General features: G+C 40.0%; 1 protein-coding gene across 2 annotated transcripts in view; it reads left to right on the top strand.

Moving 5' to 3' along the window:
- The window catches only part of rnaseh2b (ribonuclease H2 subunit B), a 32,871-nt gene extending 16,176 nt beyond the window's left edge, over positions 1–16,695 (top strand). Inside the window, exons 8-11 of one of the 2 annotated variants that reach the window (XM_033032802.1) lie at positions 3,466–3,547; positions 6,051–6,099; positions 8,257–8,334; positions 12,855–13,151. In XM_033032802.1, coding sequence (XP_032888693.1) covers positions 3,466–3,547; positions 6,051–6,099; positions 8,257–8,334; positions 12,855–12,968 — 323 coding nt within the window. In that variant the 3' untranslated portion in view covers positions 12,969–13,151. Of the gene's footprint in view, positions 1–3,465; positions 3,548–6,050; positions 6,100–8,256; positions 8,335–12,854; positions 13,152–15,750 lie in introns of those variants that run through there. The other variant, XM_033032803.1, reaches the window with a different exon arrangement.

Raw genomic sequence — 16,695 nt, 5'->3', positions numbered from 1 at the left:
ACATAAGTCTCTCTGAAGTCTATGTACCCTCTTCAAATGTTCTGTGAAATATTAGCCACTACATTGCGTTGTCTGATAAAGATACACCAAATTCACAATTTTGGCAAATGAAAGAGACAATTTGATATACATTAGTTGCATGGAGTGCAAGACATTTTCTACTAATCTAAATGAGTACATGCCCAATCACTGATTTCATTTGGACTGCATTTCAAATTATCACAACATAGGAAATCATTCATCCCAGTCTTTCAGTCCCATTGCCCTACGTTCTTGTAGTGTATTCTCTTATGCTGATTAAACTCCCTTTGATTCTCCCGCCACCCATGTACACTACGGGTAATTTACAGTAACCAATTAACTCACCAGCCTATCCTTTGGTATCTGGAAGGAAACTGAACAACCCTGATGAAAACCCATGCATCCATGGTGAGAACATGTGAACTCCACCTGAGGTTGGGATTGATCCTTCATTACTAGTTCTAGGATTGGAATTAGTTTGGCGTAAGGGTAGCACTCTCTTTGTTCTGAGTGTGGGCTCTATTCCATTCATCTGGGCTGAGTGTCAAATATTTTGAAACACTGCACTATATGAGCCATTTCTTTTCAGTTAAGCAAGGTGTCCATAGTCCATAGTGATCAGTTTGGGCCACACCACTGCATTCCAAGACATGAATGTCCTTGGTTTCATAAGGGGCTCATACATCAATCTTAATCACTGAACTGCTGTACACAGACAACGGAAGATAGACACCAAAAGCTGGAGTAACTCAGTGGGTCAGACAGCATCTCAGGAGAAAAGGAATAGGTGAAGTTTCTGGTCGAGGCCCTTCTTCTGCATGCTCAGAAGCTGAACCCACAGAAGCTGATCCACATAATGATATTAATGAGGTCTGAAATCAAGTCGCTGTTAGTGAGCAAATTATTGGTTGTAAATATGCCTTTAATAGCATATAAATATGTAAATAGCATCTCTGTTCATGCCTTCCATTACCTTTTCTGATACTTGAAAGTGGGCTACTTGTTCAATAATTGGCCAGATTGGCTCCTACCATTTTTTTTTGATAGACCGGACATGAACAATTCTTCATTCTGTCCATTAGATGCCCATGATGTAGCTGCAGTTAGCTTGTTACATCATGTGATTGCTGCTTGTTTGGGACATCTCGATTATAGGGGTTGAAGAAGAGCCGATGTTGTCTTCCATTCTCTTCTGTGAGCTGAAATAAAGTTTAAAGTGTCCAATTTTTATAATTTAATTGGAAGCAGGAATTGTGAGAAAAATACAAAAGGCATTTAAAGGTTTCTGCTGGTATAATCTGAACCAGCCATGTGACTGGGTTACCGGATATTTAAAAAGCAGATCTGTTTAAAGTGCTGTTAGAATGATATGCCTTCAGATTCTGATGGGAAAGGGTGAAGTGAAAAGACATCTGTGAGAAAATACTGAAATATATTTTAACATAATCATTCTCAAGCTTATTTTTAACTTATTGCTTAAGATACCAAACCACTCCTATGGGCTCTCAAAAAAAATCCTGATTTCTACTTTCCTGTCATCTGTGCTGACATAACTGGATAACGAGTCTTGCAACATTTTTTCTATTTAAAATTTGTGCCAATTTGTGCTTTCTGACAAACCCAATTAATATAACATATAACAATTACAGCACGGAAACAGGCAATCTCGGCCCTACAAGTCCGTGCCGAACAACTTTTTTCCCTTAGTCCCACCTGCCTGCACTCATACCATAACCCTCCATTCCCTTCTCATCCATATGCCTATCCAATTTATTTTTAAATGATACCAACGAACCTGCCTCCACCACTTCCACTGGAAGCTCATTCCACACCGCTACCACTCTCTGAGTAAAGAAATTCCCCCTCATGTTACCCCTAAACTTCTGTCCCTTAATTCTGAAGTCATGTCCTCTTGTTTGAATCTTCCCTTTTCTCAAAGGGAAAAGCTGATCCACATCAACTCTGTCTATCCCTCTCATCATTTTAAAGACCTCTATCATGTCCCCCCTTAACCTTCTGCGCTCCAGAGAATAAAGACCTAACTTATTCAACCTTTCTCTGTAACTTAGTTGTTGAAACCCAGGCAACATTCTAGTAAATCTCCTCTGTACTCTCTCTATTTTGTTGACATCCTTCCTATAATTGGGCGACCAAAATTGTACACCATACTCCAGATTTGGTCTCACCAATGCCTTGTACAATTTTAACATTACATCCCAGCTTCTATACTCAATGCTCTGATATATAAAGGCTAGCATACCAAAAGCTTTCTTTACCACCCTATCTATATGAGATTCCACCTTCAAGGAACTATGCACGGTTATTCCCAGATCCCTCTGTTCAACTGTATTCTTCAATTCCCTACCATTTACCATGTACGTCCTATTTTGTCTTTATCTGAAGAAGGGTTCCGGCCCGAAACGTTACCTATTTCCTTCGCTCCATAGATGCTGCTGCACCCGCTGAGTTTTTCCAGCATTTTTGTGTACCTTCTGATAATACTAGCTTGCTCAAATATATATTTGTAAAATATTTATTTGCAGACAAACCCAATCTCGGAGAATGATTTAAAACAAAAAGGATTTCATATCCTCTCCACCATTCATTTTGTGCTATACTATTGGGAAATATTGGTTGTCTTGAAGAGTAGCTGTGGTGGGCAGCTGTTTTGTTTTACTTAGACGTCACAGCACTTCATATTCAAATCTTGCATAATGGGCCAATTTCAGAAAGGACCATCTTTTGAGGTCATGTTGATTAATCGTATTCCAAGTTGCTGAAACTCTGCCCACGGTTCCTACTGTATAATGCTTACCTACCTGGATCTCTTCAGGAAAAGAGCATTCCTCTTGCCTTACATAATATCTCATACTGTTCAATGATGTTCTTTTTTTGCCAAGGGGAGGGGTAGAATACCTGACTATTAAATTCCTTATTACAACAATTTATCTACTGATTCAACTCAATTTCCAACAGAATATCTGGTTTCCTCTGCTCTGTCTACTGAGTAACATGTTGGCACTTCACCCAGAACTTCAGGGTGACAACCTGCAAAAACATGTTAAAACTCTCAGCTTCTCTATGCACAAACTTGAATCTCCACTTAATACCTGCACTTCTTGCATGCATGATTTTTTCACCCTGGTATGTTCGAGAGGTTCCTTATGCCCCAGAATATGCATATAATAAACCTCATCTTTCCTGCCACAATTTGCCTTGTTTCTTTTTAGTTTTAAGGCTGTTTATCTGAGCAAACCCCAAAACGTAGATTTCAAAAAGGAACATTGACCACCTCAATGCCAAGTGCCTCCACTAACGAGCACTAACCATCAAAGGGTTATTCCCATTTCTGCTCCTTATGTTGGGATATTTGTGATATTTTTTGTGATATTTTTTGTGATATTGTGATATTTATTTTCTGTGTCAATATTGGATTTTTTTCAGAGGATTTCCTACGATACGCTCATGGTTTGCTGTCAGAATATATTCCCATGGGTTTAAGTGAGGAACTCTTCAAATTCTTGGAGTGAGTATCTGAATATAAAGAATTGATTATAGAAATGTTATATACGTCAAACAATCTAACATCATACTTGTATAATATCCTTCTAAATATAGAAATTCCGTCGTCAGAAGCAATTAGAAGAGAATGGGAAGAGGAATTAGGCCTAAAAATTTCCAAAGACAGATGGAAAATATATCTCTTATATATACACAATTGTTCGATTAATGTTAAGACACATTTTACTCCAATTCAAAATACTGCACAGACTCTACTACTCAAAGACTAAACTGAATAAGATTTTTTCAAATGTGCCTCCTATTTGTGACAAATTTCTCCTTCAAGAAGCAAAAATTGTCAGTAAGCTTAATATGCAATTGTATAAGATCAAGAATTTGATCAACTAGCTAGGTTTTAAGCAGATTGAGGTTGAGAGGTGCAGAGGTTCAGGAGGTTTAAGGTTCTCCAACTGAAAGCACAGCTGTCAGTCTTGCGAAGACCAGAGTTAAAGAACCGTGGAATAATCTGTAAGAGGTACAGACCCTAAGGAAGTTGGAATGAGGGGAGGGTCTTGCCAAGGATGGCTTTGAAAACAAGATCTAAAATTATAGGCTAACCTAGGTCAGCATGCAGGTTGCAATGTTTTGAAATCCTTCATATTTATGTAGCCAGGAGAGCATTGGAATGGTCATGTTGTAAGATAATAAAGAGAGGATGAAGATTCCTACATAGATAATTCTCTGGTTACAGATGGATAAATAAAAATGAAACTAGTGTATGTTGCTTCAGCTGGATAATGAAGGAACAGATTTGGAGGAGAATGGCAGATAGGTCAAGAAGTAAGTGTTTATAATCTATGGATCACGTCCAAGAAAGTTGTTGGTGTTATTTTTTTAAATAGTTTCAATACTTTGGTAGTGATAGGAACTTAAATGTGAGAATTAGGCCACACAGGACTAGGGTATATAGGTGTAAATGCGAAGGAAGGGATAATGTGAAGACAACACCATCAAGTATGAAATAACACTTCAGAAATAAGGAATTTGGGTTTTGTGAATGTATTTGAAATATCCCTTCACAACGCTAAAGTTTTAGACCTTGAAAATCTGAGGTGCAAAGAAGGGAGTTTACTCTAGCTTATCAAATTGCCAGTTCCAAACTTGGCTTACTTGGCTGCCCTAATCTGCATTCATATCAGAATTTAAATTGCCATTTTTGAGCCATTAACACTTGACATATATGGAGGCTCTTATTGGACTCTTAAGTGGTGCAGGGCAGGCTTAATGCTTTTTGCACCCCTCCCACCTTCCTTCTGAATAGGAATCTGATTTTGGTGATATTTTACATCTACCACCTACAGATTTTTGGAATTTCTGCACCCCTATTTAACTTCCCATCCTCTAGTCATACGGGTAGTCATGGGGAACATCCCCAGGAATTGACCCAACAAGTTGTACAGGGTCTTGGTGAGACCACACCTGGAGTATTGCGTACAGTTTTGGTCTCCAAATCTGAGGAAGGACATTATTGCCCTAGAGGGAGTGCAGAGAAGGTTCACCAGACTGATTCCTGGGATGTCAGGACTGTCTTATGAAGAAAGACTGGATAGACTTGGTTTATACTCTCTAGAATTTAGGAGATTGAGAGGGGATCTTATAGAAACTTATAAAATTCTTTAAGGGGTTGGACAGGCTAGATGCAGGAAGATTGCTCCCGATGTTGGGGAAGTCCAGGACAAGGGGTCACAGTTTAAGGATAAGGGGGAAATCCTTTAAAACCGAGATCAGAAGAACTTTTTTCACACAGAGAGTGGTGAATCTCTGGAACTCTCTGCACAGAGGGTAGTCGAGGCCAGTTCATTGGCTATATTTAAGAGGGAGTTAGATGTGGCCCTTGTGGTTAAGGGAATCAGAGGGTATGGAGAGAAGGCAGGTACGGGATACTGAGTTGGATGATCAGCCATGATCATATTGAATGGCGGTGCAGGCTCGAAGGGCCGAATGGCCTACTCCTGCACCTAATTTCTATGTTTCTATGTCTATGTTTCTATTCCTCCATATGGTCTTGTTTGAGAATTGTCACTAGTCCTACGGGGATCTGACAAAAGGCCTGAACATATTATAAAAGGAGTTTATCAAAACTGGTGGGATTTGATTGTTCCACGGGTAGCTTTTGGTCTGCCAGAGTTTTAAACTACTTGGCAAGAGTAGGATTAAGGCCTTTCTGGCCCTTACTCCAACATGGGAGCAGTGGCACATTTATCAGATATTCTTGGATAACTTTAGAATGTGTTGCATACCCCAATAATCTATAATTTAGGGTTAGAATTGAGATCTTGCACCTCAGCTGTCAATGGAAAAAAGAAATATTCTATGAACTGCCATAGCCCAGTTCTCATCAGTGATTCATAAGATTCTTGCTTCAACCAACATTCCAGACTGAACCCAAGTCAATGCATCAATGTAGTATTTGAGAAGTATTGTTCAATAATATTATTCAGATGTCTTATCAGCATTTTTATTTTTAGGTTACCAGTTATTTCAGCCAACACAGCATCAAGTGAGCCAGCATCAAAGGTTTGTGTCTGTATTGATCATTTAGTGTTGTGCTGTTATAAATATTCAGTAAACGTTGTAGCATGAAAATTTATAACTGCTTTGTATGTAGTGAATCAATTGTTTTCTGTTTCAAAGATAAATGCTGCAATCGCTTAAACTTAGTGGCAAAGCCATTTCTATAAAGAGAATGCAAGTGCTCAGTAATTAGGATACATTTGAGATTCTACCTGGAATAATTGAAAATCCTTCACTTTTTCACTTTGAGAATTTATTCCCACTCCAAAATGTTGGCATTTGATCTTGGCTGTTTCTGTATTGATGGAGTGTAATCATTCTGAGGTGGAAGGATTTAATTTGGAGGACCACTACTGAAAGGGTGTTACACTAAAGAAGTAGTTGTCTTCAGGATGGAACATTTCAGAAGCATCTGGTTAAGCACCTGAAGTTCCAGGTGCAGAAGGCTATGGACCAAATGCCAGTAAATGGAATTCTTAGTTTTTGGTCAAGTTAGTGCAATAATAAAGTACTGTTCCATCCACTTGCACTTCTTTTAACAACCTTTTGTCACTACCAGAGGAATAATCAAGCAATTGGTTCTGATGGAACATGTGTTCTTTCTATTCTGAATTATTTTCACTTTATCACACGGAGTCAATCTGTATTGATGTAGCGTTCCAGCTAACTTTCCCTCAGCTAACATCACCAAACCACGCAATAATTTAATTTGTATATGGTTCCCATGCACAATCCATTTTTGTATGAGCTGTAAAAAATGTTCTTGCATCCTCTTATACCTACTGGTATAAATCATGCAGTTGAATTCATTAAACTCTGCTCATTTGTGAACTGGTACTAGGCAAGTTGCCATGGATCAGTTGGATTGTGTCCAAATCCAAAAGGGCTACTTAGGTCCTACAGGGTTTAGAACATGCCAAACTGACAGTTTCCAGGTTTTACTAAGTGGTCGAATCATAACATGTTCTGGGAAGCAAAGAATAGCAACTGGATATGTTGCCAACATTACACATACCAGAAGAGAATGTATTAATCACTGAATCCCAAGACAATATACAAACTTCCACAGTGAAGATCTATGTCCCATCTTTCCTATCCTGAATGATGGGACTAAGCAGCATTGATGAAAGCAAAGTTCGATGGATTCTATCAGCAGCCTACATCTGATGTCTGATTTTACTTGTAAGGCACTTGTTATATCTGGTATATTACAAGTATTATCTAACATTCAGGATGCTTCGGCTGATAGTAACAAACATTATAAACGCATGCTGCGCACATTATTTTCGGGCTACAGCAGCAACTTCTGAGCTAATAAACCCTTGATAACCCTTTGCTGAATCTGCCTCATATTTGAAATGATACCAGATCAACAGAGCAGAGGTATAAGGTGGTATGTTCTATTATTAAAACTTTCCCATTGCTCACTTTAGTAGTAAATGTATATAAAGGGTTGTTCTCCACTGTACCTACCTTTTCACAAATGATGAAATGGAAAACGTTATCAGAAATTGTTCATTTAAATATTTGTATTCACTCACAGTAACATGGGGGGCCCTGAATACTGAAATAACTGGAAAACACTAAACTACTCAAAAGGCCAGACAGCATGAACTGACAGATAACCCTTTTAATGTTTCAATTTGATTATCCATCATAAAGGTGAATCCCCAACCAATGATCTCTTGCATATTTCTAGCATTCCTATTTTTTCAGTTTCAGATTTTTAACTACTGCAGATTTTTAACTTTCCTTTCAATAGATTCTGCTGTAAATGTTGCTTTAATGCTTGGTGAACGTGGGATGAAATACTAATTTTTGTACTGATTATTAAGGAATGAAGAATTACTTCAAATGTAAAATGCAAGCTGAAGGCTTGTTTTGCCCCTTGTTCTTCTATTACACCACAAGTTGCTTGGAGGACATAAGCCTGAAAAGATGTGCATTGTGATGATTTATTGCAGGTTCTGTGTATAAGAATGTCCAGTGAAACCATTTGCATAAGCATGTGCATGACAGGTTGCATGCTGAAATGTTCTCAAATCAGCTGTTGATTGAGAACAATGCACTATGTATAGTAGATAAATTTTTTCCGATACCTGCAATTTACAATACAATCTGCCAATGCTACAACTTTATTCAACAAAACTGCCATTACAGAAAAGGAAATTGTCTGGTAAAGTAGTAGAGGCGGAAGAAGATTACACCAAGTTCAACTCTGATTCAAAAGAGAAAAAGGTAAGCTTTCACACTTAACTCCCACTGCTGTTATTGTCTTTCAGAAGTTGATGTTAAACACTGAGTTGCACAGTTAGAAGGATAGAAACATAGAAGCATAGAAAATAGGTGCAGGCGTAGACCCTTCGAGCCAGCACTGCCATTCAATATGGTCATGGCTGATCATCCAAAATCAGTGCCCCGTTCCGGCTTTTCCCCTATATCCCTTGATTCCCTTAGCCCAAAGAGCTAAATCTAACTCTCTTGAAGAGAGAGGATCCCAACGGTCCTTTCCAAATCCCTGCTGAGCTAGCTGATCTCAATCGACGTGCAATTGGCTTGAGTGCATCAGAGTCAAGACTTGTGGATTGTGATCAATTTCAACATTGAATCCCCTCGAATCTTCTGAAACTCCAAGAAAATTCATACAGCAGTTTTATAAACTCCTGTTCTTAAAATAGTTTCAGAGCATCTAAGGCAAAAATCACTACATTTAGCAGTTGGAAATTGTGTGCTGTACATTCAAGCCCATGTTATTAATATATAAAAGAGCAATTATCTAATTACCATCCCCCTCCGGAACCCCACTTTAACTGGAAAAGGGTTTGAGTAATCACGTGATCATTACCAATTAAGAACCTTTCACAAGTTTGCCCAAATAGGACCACTGCTTTGTCCTTTCTCTACAGATCTCTAACTAATCCAGTTTACTACCAAGTCCGCTTCCACTATCTTGTCAGGCAGGGGATTCCAAACACCTGTTTTATGTTAATACACCACATTTCATGCTGCTACTATCCCATTTATTCCAAGCGCTTCTGTCTTGATGGCAAGTTTATTATGTGGAACTTTATTATATACACTTTGGAAGCATACATCAGATTACATCCAATTTCCCCCAAAACCTTTTCTGTTATTTCATATAATTCTATCAAGTTAGGTAGATACAATGTTTGACAGGATTAAGATTTATTTGGAGTACCCTGGGTTTTTTCTAAGCAGGTCATGGCTGTGGTTGATGGCGGTAAAGTAATACATTGCAATTGTTTCTTGTAGCCGCAACTTGAGTAAACACATGCTTGGAATGAGTACACACAATTGCACCAAAATTAAATCAGTTAAATTGTGACCAATTACAGAAACTAACTTTGCGTTACAATTGATTATTGGATTGAGTGTTGATCTAATTAAAGTGTTTAAAATAACAGATTCGATGGGACCTAGATAAACCATTTCTTCTGGGAACATAGAACGTCCCTTTGGCCTGCAATGTCCATGCTGAACATGATGCTAAGACCATCTCTTATCTGCCTGCACATAATCCATATCCCTCCATTCCCTACCTAACCAAAAGTCTCTTGATTGCCACGATTATTATATCTGCCTTAACTGCTGCCCCCATCAGTGCATTCCAGACACTCACCACCCTGTGTTTAGTAACAAACCTTGCCCTGCACATCTCCTTTAAACTTTGCTCCCCTCACCTTAAAGCTGTACCTTCTAGTATTTGATTTTTCTATCCGGGGATAAAAGTTCTGAAACTATCCTATGTATGCCTCTCATAATTTTATGATACTTCTATCAGGTCTCTCTGCAACGTCTGATCCAGAGAAAATTATCCTGGTCTGTCCAACCAATTTGTAGCTATTAACCTCTAATCTAGGGCATCATTATGATAAACCTCCATCCATTCTTTCCAAAGTCACTGCATTCTTCCTGTAAAGGAACAACAGGAACTGCATGCAAATCCCCAAAATGCTGACTAACCAAAGTCCTATAAAGCTGCATCATGACTTCCTGATTCTTATATTCAATGCTCCGACCTATGAAAACAAGTATACCATATGCCTTTTTTACCACTCTACTTTCAGGAAGTTATAGACTTGGATCCCAAGATCCCTCTGTACACCAAAGCTATTAAGGGCCTTGCTATTTTTTCTCCTTGCATTTGACCTCCCAAAGTGCAACACCTCACACTTGCGTGGATTAAACTCTATGTGTCATTTCTCCATCCATCTCTGTATCTAATCTATATCTCATTGTATACCTTGACAGCCTTCCTCACAGTCAGCAACCCCACCAACCTTGGTGTCTTCTGCAAAGTTACTAACCTGCCTGTCAATGTTTTCATCCAGGTCATTTACATCACAAACAGTAAAGGTCCCAGCACAGTTCCCTGCGGAACTCCACTGGTTATTGAACTCCAGCCTGAATATTGTCCTTCCACCACAGCCCTCTCTGTTTTAGTAAGATGGTTCTGAATCCATACAATCAAGTCACTGTTAATCCCATGCATCTTAATCTTCTGGATTAGCCTCCTGAATAGGACTTTATTAAACCGCTTGCTAAAATCCTTGTAGGCAATATCCACTGCCCTACCTTCATCAATCAATAGACAATAGGTGCAGGAGTAGGCCATTCGGCCCTTCGAGCCCGCACCCCTATTCACTATGATTATGGCAGATCATCCACATTCAGTACCCCGTTCCTGCCCTCCCCATATCCCTTGACTCCGCTATTTTTAAGAGCTCTATCTAACTCTCTTGAAAGCATCCAGAGAATCGGCCTCCACTGCATTCTGAGGCAGAGAATTTCACAGCTTCACAACTTTCTGGGTGAAAAAGTTTTTCCTCATCTCAGTTCTAAATGGCTTACCCCTTATTCTTAAACTGTGGCCCCTGGTTCTGGACTCCCCCAACATCGGGAACATGTTTCCTAGCTTTAGCGTGTCCAATCCCTTAATCTTGTATGGTTCAATAAGATCTCCTCTCATCCTTCTAAATTCCAGTGTATACAAGCCCACTCGCTCCATTCTTTCAACATATGACAGACCCGCCATCCTGGGAATTAACCTCGTGAATCTACGCTGCACTCCCTCAATAGCAAGAATGTCCTTCCTCAAATTTGGAGATGAAAACTGCACACAATACTCCAGGTGTGGTCTCACCAGGGCCCTGTACAACAGCAGAAGGTCCTCTTTCCTCCTGTACTCAACTCCTATTGTTATGAAGGCCAACATGCCATTAGCTTTCTTCGCTGCCTGCTGTACCTGCATGCTTACTTCTCAGTGACTGATGTACAAGGACACCCAGATCTCGTTGAACTTCCCCTTTTCCTAACTTGACACCATTCAGATAAAAATCTGCCTTCCTGTTCTTTCCACCAAAGTGGATAACCTCACATTTATTCATATTGAACTGCATTTGCCATGCATCTGCACACTCACCTAACCTCTCCATTACCCTGCATCCTGACAGCATCCTCTTCACAGTTCACACTGCCATCCAGCTTTGTGTCATCTGCAAATTTGCTAATGTCACTTTTAATCCCTTCATCTAAATCATTAATGTATATTGTAAATAGCTGCGGTCCCAACGTCGAGCCTTGCAGCATCCCACTAGTCACTGCCTGCCATTCTGAAAGGGACCCGTTAATCCCTACTCTGCCAACTAATTTTCTATCCATGTCAGTACCCTACCCCTAATACCATGTGCTCCAATTTTGCCCACTAATCTCCTCTGTGGGACCTAATCAAAGGTTTTCTGAAAGTCCAGGCACACTACATCCATTGGCTCTCCCTTGACCATTTTCCTCGTTACGTCCTCCAAAAAATCCAGAATATTAGTCAAGCGTAATTTCCCCTTCGTAAATTCATGCTGACTCGAACCGATCCTGTTACTGCTCTCCAAATGTGCCGCTATTTCACCTTTTATAATTGACTCCAGCATCTTCCCCACCACCGATGTCAGGCTAACAAGCCTTCGTTACCCACTGAAAAAACTCGATCATGTAAAAAACCATGCTGACCGTCCCCAATTCACCCATTCCTTTTCAAATGGGAGTAAATCCTATCCCGAAGAATTCTCTCCAATAGCTTCCCCACCACAGATGTGAGGAATTACTGGCCTATAATTCTCTGGATTCTCATTCCTTCCCTTCCTAAATAAAGGAACAATATTAGCTAATCCCCATTTCTCTGGGATCTCGCCGGTAGCCAGGAAAAACTCAAAGACCTCCAAGGCTCCCGCAATCTCCTCACTTGCCTCTCTCAATAACCAGGGATAAATCCCATCAGGTCCTGGGGATTTATCCATCTTAAGGCTCTTCAAGAGTGCCAACACCACCACCTCCTTAATCTCAAACTGCCCTTGCAACTCTGTGTCCTCTACACTGGTCTCACTGTCCTCCATGTCCTTCTCCTCGGTGAAAACATGCAGAATGCAAGAAGCCAAGTACTTAAAGGCATAATAAAATTAGAACTAGGTGGAGTGAATAAGGCATGAAATTAGAACGCAACTTCTTTCATTTGCAGCTAATGAAAATTGCTGCATATGCATTTTATGCATAATAGGAATTTGATAACAGGTATTTCCAAGAATTGCATTATTCAGAACAATTTAATTCAGTATAAATGTTCAATCTATTAATTAAATCAATTGATAATGTTAATTAAACACAAAACAATTGCTGTTAGTCCATCTTAAACCATTATGGTAATTTTCCTAAAATAAATATTAACCATTGTTTTTTTTTCCTCATAGCCCACCAAGATGACAGCTGCACAGAAATCCCTGTCAAAGGTTGACAAAAGTGGAATGAAAAATATGTCTGCCTTTTTTGCATCAAAGACCAAAGGAACAAGCAAGAGTCCATAACTTTTGGATCATTTCTGTTTTTTTATAATATAAAATGAACACTTGTTTGACAGGTGTTGTGATGCATATTTTTTTTCTGTTTCAACAGTACTGCAGTTAAATCTTATTTTGTTTTCCTTTCAGCTAAGTTGTATGTCCAGAAGCGTGCTGTTGATTTGAATATTAAACATTTTTTTTCTTAAATGATGTGTCTGAGAGAATTGTTATACGAGTCGGTCTGACCTCTTCAGCCAACATTGCCCGTGCTACATTATCAGTATGTGCATATCCAGCTTCAACTTTTGAGTCAGTAGTTTCCAGAGCAGTCATTACTGTGTTTTTTTTTTTAAATGGAGGTGTCGTGGACATTTCTTTCCCACTCCTATCCACTGGATGCAATCTAATAACAAGATTATTTCGGTTAGTTATATTGGTTGAAGAAAAAATATTAGCCTGCATACCAGGGGGAAAAAAATTATCCTTCAAATAATGTGTGATTGTTTTTGATTTGTGGACAGATGTCTAACTGAGAGATGGTTCCTCTAGCAATGCAGCACCTGTGCATTAGGTGGAATTTTAACCTTGTCTTGAGTGAGACTTTAATCTACTGTCTATTACTACTGTATATTACTATTGAAAGGCTGGATGCAAGGAGTGTCCCTTGGATGAGAAGTCTAGAACACAGACTTAGAATAAGGAATAGATATGAGGTGACATTTATCCACAGAGTATGGTGAATCTTTGGAATTCATTCAAACAGAAAGTGTTGGTTTCTGAATTAAGTAAGGTGGGGTTAGTGCATGAAAATGGAGAATGGGTGGAAGATTAGCCCTGATCTTGAAAAAAAGGCCAAGTAGGCTTGAAAAATAAAAATCTAAACACAAGGACTTAATTTCCCCAAACTGAAATCCTAATGGTCCCTTGCTCAAATCTTCATCCAAACATTAACCCTGTGCCTTAAGCCTGACTCCAAAACTTTCTCTTAACATTATTGTAATGCAACCTCAAACTCCAAAAACAGAACAAATTCACACCTGTACGCTGAAAAATCTCAAGGAAACACACACAATGTAATTCTCCAACCACCCATGAGGTCATCCTTAATCTCAACGTCAGGCCTAACCCTAAAGCATAAATCCCAACACCTACAGTCTGTCCGTTTTTCCCCATCTTTTTTAAATTTTAGTTTGTCTAAACAGTTTTGTTTTGGGGATTCTTTCGTTTTCTATGTGGGGGAGGGGGGGTAGGGTAAGGGGGAAAACGTTTCCCAGTCGCTTTCTGGCGAGGATGCGACTATTTCTCCGAGTCGCGTCCTCGCCCCCACCCCCCTCCTCGTGGCCTACCACTGGATCGGAGCGGCCTTTCCTACCGGAGACCGGGGACCGGACCAGAGCTTCGGCGGCAGCGGCGGTGCGGCGCTGGATTCACCACGGAGCGGGCGATACGTACCTGGATCACCGTTTGAGGCTCCGGAGCGTTGGGCCCGCTGCTCCAACATCGCGGGGCTGTGGTACGCGGAGCTCCCAGCATGGGCGGCGCTGACCGACATCGCGGAGTCCTGGGGCCCTTTGCCGAGAGCCGCCAGCGTGAATCTCCGTCCGGTGTGGCCTGAGTACGTCGGGTTCTGCTAATTCCGATGGGAAGCGGCCGATTCGGAGGTCCAAGCCGCTGAGGTTGGACTCCCAATCCGACGTTGGGCCTGAGCAGCGGGCTGCCCGTAGCAGCGACTGCGGAGGGCACCGGAGGCCCCGACCACGGGTGAACATCAGAGGAAGATGACTGACTTTGGTGCCTTCCCACACAGTGGGAAACTTTTGATTCTGCTGTGTGGGGATGTTTTATGTTATACTCTATCGTGTGTTGTGTTCTTTATTTTATTGTATGGCTGAATGGTGATCACATTTCACTGTGCCAACTGGCACATGTGACAAATAAATGTACCTTGTATATTGTACAACTAATTCCTGCTAACTCTGATTCTAAAACTGCAACTATAATCAATTTTGAACCCTAATGACAAAATCAGCAAAGCCCTTATCACTGATAATCCCTAACTCAGGCCTTAAACCTAACATATCAATATATCCACAATATTACAGTAATTCTCCACCATGCATTGCAATTACTCTAGGATTCTTGTTCTCATCGTAATTTTAAGTACGATCCTGCTTGGGTACCAGGTATTTGGCTCAAATCATCCAATATCACCCCAGTCGGATGGATAATGAAATGTAAACCAAAAAACAAGCTAAATGAATATTGCAACTTCCAACAAATTAAGAAACTCAGGTAATGAGAAGTAGACAGGGGAGACAATTGCTCTGCTGCTCACATACTCAAATTGTAATCCAGATGCTACTGCAAATCTAATTGGAAGCATTTTCGTTAACACTGTTGCAAACTTAAACTAAACACTAACACAAACTTTAGTATATATCCAAACTGCATAATGCACAAAATATTACCCATAATTGTTACTCAAGCATGAGTTTGGCTGTTAAAGATTTCTAAACCTCTGCCATTCTGTCCTTTTCTGAGATCTTCCTTAAAAATAACATCTTTCACCAGCTAATGATGTCTCATTATGGCGACTGTGAATCAATCTTTCTTTGATTGCATTCGTCTCAAGCACCATAGGACAATTTCCAATGTTAAATACATTATTGATATGGATTATCCTCATAATACTTTTAAGGTTGCTATAGAAATTGCACGGCAAAATGATTTATCCGACTAGTTGTATAGAAATAAATGAAAGATCATCTGGTGATTTCTGCCCAATTTGTTACCTATCATTCTCCAGGTGGCATTCCAGCGACGCACTCGAAAGAAAACCAGTGTGCAAAGGTGATCTGAAGTGTCGCTCTTAATGCAATTCAGTGAGTGATCGTGCAGAGTTTGGTCTCACAAACTTAAACTGCCATCAGATTTATTTTTACATTTCCTTTTTTCTTCATCACTATGATCCTTGGCTGCCAGCTGCTAGGTTCCAGTTGCAATGCTTTTTATGCTTATTTTTCTGATCTTTTGATTGGTATCTTAGTTGGTGGCAATCAGCAGTATGGAAAATTACTATCTCTGGTAATACAGAACAAGTTTTATTTCCAAACACTAATTCAAATTCAAAGAGCATTGTAAATCCCCAATTATGAAAGAATGTATGGGACTCCCAGTCTATCTCCAAATACAGAGCATAAATCGCCCAGTCAATATCAATTACGTTTTCCAAAAAGTCTATAATTGACAAAATGAATGAGGGTTTAACTTTGATTGTCGCTTTAATGATTTACTTCAAATATCTCCCAATCTTGGTAGATCTATCTGCTCTGTGCATTTCCTTTGCTCTGTTAAGTTCACAAAGTCAATCTCCCCCACATCTGTTGCCATGCAAATATTAGGAAAGCTCCCCAGATACTCATACCCACGCTCATAACATCATAATTGTGAACCAAAACCCCAGACTGCTCCATTGACAACCCAAGATATCCAAGAACTGGGCAAACCAGTAGAACTGGTAACAGAAGAGGAATCAGCCTGGAAGGTTTGTCCCTGGGTATCCTCAGAGCAACTCTGGATCCCATGAAGACTCATGGCATCAACTACAGTGAGCAGCTTTGTACAAGGAAACCTAATTGCAATGTGCTGACCTCCTTCAACTCCCTCAGCGGGGCTGCGTCAAGACTGACCTCTGGTGTTTGTGACTGCTACTGAGAACAAATTGTCTCTCCCCTCACCAACTGTTGTACTG

This window comes from Amblyraja radiata, chromosome 14 (genome assembly GCF_010909765.2).
Source record: "Amblyraja radiata isolate CabotCenter1 chromosome 14, sAmbRad1.1.pri, whole genome shotgun sequence".
NCBI classification, from domain to species: domain Eukaryota; kingdom Metazoa; phylum Chordata; class Chondrichthyes; order Rajiformes; family Rajidae; genus Amblyraja; species Amblyraja radiata.
Note: the sequence above shows the minus strand (reverse complement) of the source record. Positions and strands in the feature narration are given on the sequence as shown.